We start from the raw sequence: 8301 nt of genomic DNA, 5'->3' as shown, positions 1-8301 counted from the left end.
TACATCTAAGGTTTAAACATAAATTAGCTATGATATATATTTACATTTTTCCTATACAAAATAATGCAAAATGAATAACAGTCGTTTGTGTTATATAAACCTGGGTATATGACTATGATGTAATTTTTATGCTCTAGTTTTAATGTCATAGATGAACTTTAATCCTCCAATGCTACATTTCTCTGTATAGGATCAAAATCAGGAATTACTTCTTGCACCAACTGTCGTAATTTATTTTTTCTTTTTTCACTTTTTTCAATATCTATAGCAATCACGAGATATCTCTTCCATATGCCGAAATACTTGACTTTTAACTTATTTTCATAAATTTTGATAACTAACTTTGTTTTTTCTTCAGATTTTGCTTTAAGTTCAAGTGTTGTTACTCGCCACAAGTTAAAGTATTTATCTAGAAGTTTCATATCATAGAAATCTACTGCAACTTGATATTTCAAGTTTAATTCTCTCGCTTCCTGTTTCCATTCTTTAAATATCCTTGACATTAAAATTGTGCGATAAGATGATTCGACAATTTCAGTTTTTATTTCGTATTGTATTTCTACTTCCTTTTTCCATATCGCGAAAATTTTCTTTGTTAATTTTGTCCTATAATAATCCTCTGCTTTTTTGGTATTAATCCGTAATTCTTTGATAAGCATTACGAATGGTTTCACTATGTAATGTCGTAGAAGATACTTTCGATAGAATTCATCCGCTATACTGTTTAATCTTTGCAATTTTTCTATTTCCCGCTGTCGATTTTGTTCTTGCTCTTTTCGTAATCTTCTTGCCTCTGCTAAAGCCTATCAATGAATGAACAAAAAATTCATCACGCTATTTAAAGAAACCTATATCGACAAAGAGTTGTATTTTTAAAAAGATAACAAAGACTGCGAGGTGAAATTAGTGTTTATGACACTTAATATGACATTAATATACTTTGATCTCTTGTATAATCTGACCTCCTGTTGTAATCTTCTCTTTTTCTGTTCCTCCTCCATTCTAGCGGCTTCTTCTTTTCGTTTTTGTTCTTCGAGTTTTTGTCTTCGTATCTCTTCAGCCAATTTTACTCTTTTCCGTCTAGCCTCTGCTCGCGCTTGCATTTTCAATAAAAATTTTGGTGGTTCCGGTGGGTGTCGAGTTACCGTTAAAATTTCGTCTCTTTTAAGAAGATGTATATAATTTATTATAAATCTGTTTATATATATATATATGATAATAATAATACATATTATTTATGAATAATATATTAATTATATATATAAGTTATATATAGATTATATATATAGAAAGTTAGCAAAAATTTAGTATTACCTGTAACCATTTTGTTGCATTAACTGAATCAATGTTCTTCTCGTACTTTGCCCACAATTAGTGAGGGTCTTTTTTGCTATGTCCATTGTCTCCCTATTTGCTATCAATATCGCCTCTTGCATCTGTTTCAATTTTAATTCTTCGATTATCTTGCTCTGTTCGGCTAATTTAGCTTTTTGCTTTTCTATTATCTGTTTCTGAGCATTTAACCGGCATTGTGCTGGTGGCTCGACAATTATACGTTTACTATAAGTACTTTTCTTCTTCATATTTGCATTGTTGGATTCTTTTACCATTAAGTTTTCATTTCTAATTCTTGGTTTTTGATTCTTTTTTATTACTTCTTTCTGATGCTTTATAATTGTATTTATAAACATTTCGATCTTTTGTTCTTCGGAAACTTCTTTTTCTTCTCTTTGCTTCTGAATGCAATTTGTTGCATCTTTTGCACAGGCTTTCCAAATATAGAAGTACTTTCTCATTATCTTTAATACTATATTCTGCTGAATTTTCACTTTAATGTCACGGAAACGTTGCTTTTCTATAGCATTTTTTTTTAAAATGTCGAAGTATTTCCTTAGAAGATATAAACGTTGCGTTTCTATTTCAGAATTAGTTTTATCTGTAATCGTTACTTTTATGCTTCCAATACATTGTACTTCGCAATCCCCTTCCTTCTGACTTTCTTCATTTTCGAGTTTTAACAAAATATCGTCGCTTTCCATTATTGTACTATTTTTACAAATAGGATCTATGTATATATTTTCATTACGATTGCTATTGATTTGATTTTTTTGCTCTTCTACTGTTATCTATGAAGAATTTGTTATACTTCTGATAAAATATAATTACTTTACGATTACTTGAAATTCATACTGACCTTATTCCTTAATTTCCTAGTTGTCCTCCAAAAATCTTCATCGTCCGATGATATAAAATTTCTCTTCGTACATGTGTAGGGTTTCGAGAATTTAGGTCGAGATTTACTTATTTCCATCTCAAATTTTTTCAGTTCTCTTTCAAAAAATCGTTTTTGTTTCTTCATATATAATTGTTTCGTTTCTTCTTGCGTTAATAATCTGCGAAGTAATATTTTGATACAAATTTTCATAATTTTTTATCTTCATTATTTTTAACTACATTATACTTTCTAGTTTCCGCCAAAACGGAGTCATTCACGGATGAAGCAGACAAGTCCTCTCGCAGTATGCGGTGTCTCGCATTCATTATTAAATTTGGATCGAGAAACGTTTTTTCTTCATCTTTCAACATTCGAAGTTTTTCTGATGGATGAAAAATGCTCACTTTCATCATCCGATCAATTAGATTCGTCACTTCATCCATATGTACCATGTTAACTATATCATACATAAGTAAAATAAGCGATGTTTGCGGCAAACAGTTCTAAAAAGTCATTCTAGGCTTTTGTTACGTTGTTGTTTCGTTGTTAAGGGAGTTATGAAAGTATCTCCTATACATGCGCGTGTAGTCTACATCCCCATTCATAAAGTAAGGGCTAGAAATAAACGTTGTTGGACGATGAAACGACTTCACCTTACATTGCTAAAAAAAGATTTATGTAATAACCTTATATGGTTATTTTCTATATTGTTGGAAATCTTTCAATGTATAAAATCATTTTTAGTTAAATGTATGTTATTAATAGATCAGTGGAGAATCAATCAATGTTAGCATTACTTTTACAAAGTGTACTTTAATATATCAGTATAACACAACATAATGAATACAAGTAAGTTAATTATTTATGTTTTATAAATTATATTTATTTAAAAAGTTCTAATAAAGTAGTTCTAATAAAATAGATGGACATATTATATAATGGGCAATTTAAGTTTTGATGTTAATTCCTATTTAAGCTCTAAACATCAAATAAAATTATTTTGGAATTATTGAAACCATTATTTTAAATATATTATTTTTAAAGTTATGCATTGTTAATTTTATCTGTCAATTCGAAAATTTCCCGCCATTTCAGTGGTTCTCAATCAGCATTATGAAAATGATAATGTCGATTGTTGACGAACCAGCGAACTGCAGCAGGTGCATCACAATTCACAAGGCAAAAAGTGCATCGACTTCGAAAACTTATACATTAAAGATGGTAAGTCTTCTGTTTTACAAAATCCAAAAGCTCAAGCATTATATCCTTACTTTTTCTCTATCGCAGACATTATCATACCTTTCCAGTGATCCCAAAATCCTACAAATGTAATCATTATATGATTAGAGAGAACGAATGTGTTTAATTTTTTTAATCCTTTAACAATAGAGCTTCTTGTAGATTCAAAGCATATTTTTAGCAGGTTACAGATGTTGTAACATTTTTGATACACAAGGAGAAATAAAATGGATCCAAGGGGCCCTCCTGAGGGGGCCCCTACTAATTCCTTTGAGATAAATAATATCGATAAAGTGTCTAACAATTTAGTAAATTGGTCTACAGATCATTCTTTCTCTTCACCAATGTGCGAACAACAAAAAAAAATGAATAATAATAAACTGTTATTTTTAACTGTAAGTAAATTTACAAAAGTATGCTTTCATAGATGATTTATCATGTGTGATATCTGAAATTATTTTGTTATTAGGTGGAATATGTGGAAGATCCATCACGGGAATATTCCCGTTTATTTCCAACATATGAACAAGTTTCCTTCTCTCCTAGACCATCGTCTCCACTTTCAGATTTTGAACATCGTGTTAGTCCTCTTGACCCCAATATGAGTTCAGCTGCTAGATATTCACCTACTCCTGTGCAACTTCCACCATCTCCGTTTCATAATTCTGTTGTTGTATTACAAGATTCTTCTTCTCCTTTAATATCCTCAACTGAATCAAATGAAAGAACAAATGTTAATTATGTTTCACAATTAACGCATCCAATTGGTACACAAAGTGTACAGCAGTCAGATAGTTCTACTGACTATGTTGCTAATGAAAATGAAGAACAACTAGTGTCTAGTGTTGGCAGTGAGTTGATTCTTATGCAAGGTAAATTTTATAAAATATTGTTCCTAAAAAAAAGTATGATTTTTTTAACATTATGGTGTATTATATGCATAAAACATATTTATAGAAACGAATTCCGGGCTAGAATCAGCAACAGCTCCATTAATGCTAACAGGAATGCCAAGTACAGATTTTACATTAAGTAGAGATTTTCTTGTTATGCAAGATGACCAAATGAATGTTATAAATTCGTTTAAAACACAAAACCTTGATATAGATGATTCTACACATCTTTCATCAAATGCAGAAAATTCAAATAAAGAAAATAATGCAGATTCTTCAGCAGCATCTAATGAACGGGAAATTAATGAAATTTTAATACCTACTGAAGAAAAAAAAGATTGTGAAAAAAAGAATATGAGACGTTCGAAACGTCGTATAAATGATAAAAAAAGTTTATGTATGTAATTTTATTGTTTCTTCATTTAATTAGTAATCTGCTGATAAACTAAGTTTATATTTTTTATAGGTTGCGATGAATGTGATGATGTGTGTACCGGTGATAATTGCACTTCACATAATGTATGTACAATAGCAGATCAACCAGTACCATCTCGTGCTATAGCAACACTGCCAGGATCATACCTTTCTATAAATAAATTATCCAATTCTGAAATTATATCAGGTGGATCAGATTATGGTGTGTTTGCAAAACGTTATATACAAAAACGTACTCAATTTGGACCTATAGAAGGTGTCTTATATCCTTATGATGGTACACCATTTAGAGATGAATTGCCATTGCTCTATGAAACTGAAAATAAAGAATTTTTAAAAGTAGATGTTTCAAATGAAAGTAGGTATTAATAATTTAAGAAATAATATTTAATAAGATAAAAATATCTAATTTAAAATATTTTATTATCAATGCAGATGCTTCAAATTGGATGCGCTTTGTTAGACCTGCATTAACATATAAAGATCAAAATTTGGTAATTTGTCAACAACGTGATGGAATAGTATTTTTAACTACAAGAAGTATTTTACCGAAGGAAGAATTAAAAGCTGGTCCTAGTACTGACTATGCAATACGTAGAAATTTAATACCACTCAAATCTACACAGGAAACGAAGGATGATAAAGGTATATAAGGTTTATAAAATATTTCAGTTTATGTTTATATTTATATTTATGCAATTCTCGATTACAGAGCACAAAAATCAAATATCTAGTTGGTCACGGCTAGATGATAATCATTCCCGGCGTATGAAAGTATTTCGCGGAAGAAATTTGAAAGAGAAAGAAAATTCAAGACAAAATAATTCTAAGGAATGGAAATGTTCTGTTTGTGGTTTAATTTTTCGAAAATCACTTTTGCTTAACTTACACTCTCTTGTTCATGGTTCTGATAAAATAAAAACTAAAATTCAATCTACAGTTTGTCCGCAATGTGGACTGCAATTTCAAAAACAAAAAGAATTGATCAATCACATTTCACAACATGGGAGATTATCTTTGCAAAAAGCAAAAAGATTGACTTCTTTGTCTACATATAAGTGTTCAATGTGCTATAAACGTTTTGCGACAAAAGTACGTTTACAGCAGCACTGCTTAGTGCATGGTGCTGAAGACCAAAAACCACTGCCATGTAATATTTGCTTCAAAAGATTCATGAATAATTCGGCACTCTCTTGTCACTTGAAAACACATAGAGGTGAATTACTGTATTAAATAATTTTAATTTTATTTGGGAAAGAGTTTCTCAAGTTGCTTATATCGTTCTTTTTTTGTTATTCAGAAAATAAACAAGTATTTGAGTGTCCAATGTGCCGACAACTATTTAATCAAAGCATAACATTAAAAGATCATATTGAAACTCATAAAAATGAAGATGGCACATTTAGCTGTCCTTACTGCCAAAGAATATTTATCAAATATTCGGTTATTCGTAAACATATTAGAGCACATCATTGTGAAAGAAAACACAAATGTCAAATTTGTGCAAAACGATTTGCTACAGTAGATAAATTACAGATGCATCTGCTAAAACATTCCGATCATAGGTATAGTAAGATTTATACTTACAAGGTACACAAAATCAGGTAATGTGTATTATAACATGGAATTTCTTTTTCTTTTTGTAGAGAATTTCACTGTGCAAATTGTGGTAAACAATTTAAGAGAAAAGACAAATTAAAAGAACATATGACTAAATTACATAATTCACAGACAGCCACTGAAGAACAAATGTCGCAAGTTACACAAACTAAAAAATTTGTTCCAAAGGTATTTTTTTACTTACTCTAAGAATTATCTAATAAGAACGATATTTACTAGTATAATTTATATATTGTTACCAGGTAAACCCTAATGATTACAATCGTTTCATTTATAAATGTCACCAATGTTTGGTGGGTTTTAAACGAAGAGGAATGCTTGTAAATCATTTGGCAAAAAGACATCCAGATGTTGCGCCAGAATCTGTACCAGAGTTAAACTTACCAATTTTACGTCAAACGAGAGATTATTATTGTCAATATTGCGATAAGGTATGCACTTTATTCATTGACAAAATAAATTGAGCTATTTATTTCATATGATTTTTATATTTCTTTGCTTTACAGGTCTATAAAAGCAGCAGTAAACGTAAAGCACATATCATGAAAAATCATCCAGGAGCTGCTTTACCGCCGAGCAACCGACAAAAGGAGTCGGATTACTCCGATTTACCGAATCCAACATTTAGTCAAACTGTCGGTAGCATTACTACTACACCACAGGGTTGTCAATGGTGTCATAAACAATATGCTAGTAAAGTAAGTTGTAAAAATCTGTAGTTTTACTTATAACAAATTAAAAATCTTTTTAAGAAATTTATTTATTTTTATAAGGCAAAACTTTTACAACATCAACGAAAGAAACACCCAAATTTAATGGAACCGGCTGATCAAGTACCGCGTTCACGTAATCGACAGCCACAGAATCAAAATCAGCCCCCAGTACTTATTGAAGATCACTTTGTATTGTCCGATTATATTCAGACATGTGAAACAAATTCAGATTTTTTTAAACCAAGAATAATCAAAATATCTGATGATGTTGATCTAATAGGCAATGGATTAGAGATAGTTGGGCAACAATTTGTTCGTATGCGTGACATACGCTGAAAAGATCTGTGGCAACCTCAATGAGAGGTTTTGTCAATTTAATGAGATATGAATCTCATGAGTTTGTGCACAGTAAAGAAACACTGTGTTTTTTGCTGCTGTTGCCAAATAAGGGCATTGATGCCCAGGAGGATTAATTGATTCTCCGCTGGAAAGTATTTGGAGCACAGCTTGGCTAGCGTTGGTGCGAAACACTGAACGCTATTTTGTTGATTGTATGGTTGACAATGATGTCGTGACCGTAATTCGGTCGTAACTTTGAATAAATTTGTTGAAACGGAGCACGCACTATTTTACGAATACTTTGAGCTCCAGGGCGAAAACATGGAGGAAGATTTAAATGTTAACACACAATGGGAAACACAAACATGGAGACTTAAGACTTAAACACAATGGGAAACATGTTAGTTATTGAGGTCTTTGCTCAAGGTATTATGAGTACAGAGCACAAACAGGTAGAACGAGTCCTCTTATTGTCGGTACATCACTGACATTAATTCTAGTAGTTTCTTTTAAAATTTCGAAAAAGCTTCAATTCGATGTGATTCAATTATGGATGTTAGAGTGATCGAATTTGAGCTTCAAGTTTAAAGTGAAATTTAAACGCAGCTGAAATTTGGAAAATTCGATGAATCTTAGATCAGTGTAATCTCGTCTATACTATGTGATTTTTTTTTTATAGACCTGATCGTAGTGTCTACATGTTACATCTGACTTTGATGATAAAACAATTGTCTGTAGATTACACAAAATGTTGTAGTCTGTAAAGAATCGCCCGATCACTTTTACTCTTTCTCGTAATTTATAACATTCTGTCATAATTACTACCGATTCTCGTTTAGAAAAAGAT

At 30.9% G+C, this 8301-nt stretch overlaps 2 protein-coding genes across 2 annotated transcripts; one reads left to right on the top strand and one right to left on the bottom strand.

The window, feature by feature from the left end:
* Positions 1-59: 59 nt before the first annotated feature.
* On the bottom strand, positions 60-2974 carry LOC100749395 (calponin homology domain-containing protein DDB_G0272472-like). Its single transcript, XM_003486676.4, has 5 exons — positions 2462-2974; positions 2195-2393; positions 1315-2126; positions 963-1161; positions 60-803 (listed from the first exon to the last, which is right to left on the bottom strand). The coding sequence occupies exons 1-5, from the start codon at positions 2683-2685 to the stop codon at positions 159-161; spliced, it is 2079 nt and encodes a 692-aa protein (XP_003486724.2). The 5' UTR covers positions 2686-2974; the 3' UTR covers positions 60-158.
* Positions 2975-3681: 707 nt separating this feature from the next.
* On the top strand, positions 3682-7451 carry LOC100743214 (PR domain zinc finger protein 10). Its single transcript, XM_033318880.1, has 11 exons — positions 3682-3849; positions 3924-4326; positions 4412-4744; positions 4814-5140; positions 5218-5427; positions 5495-5998; positions 6083-6347; positions 6429-6570; positions 6645-6833; positions 6909-7100; positions 7176-7451. Exons 1-11 carry the CDS (start codon positions 3682-3684, stop codon positions 7449-7451), a joined length of 3009 nt encoding a protein of 1002 aa, XP_033174771.1.
* The last annotated feature ends 850 nt before the right edge of the window (positions 7452-8301 follow it).

This window comes from Bombus impatiens, unplaced genomic scaffold (assembly GCF_000188095.3).
Source record: "Bombus impatiens unplaced genomic scaffold, BIMP_2.2 scf_0129, whole genome shotgun sequence".
Classification (NCBI taxonomy): Eukaryota; Metazoa; Arthropoda; class Insecta; order Hymenoptera; family Apidae; genus Bombus; species Bombus impatiens.
This window is presented reverse-complemented; position numbering and strand designations above follow the sequence as displayed.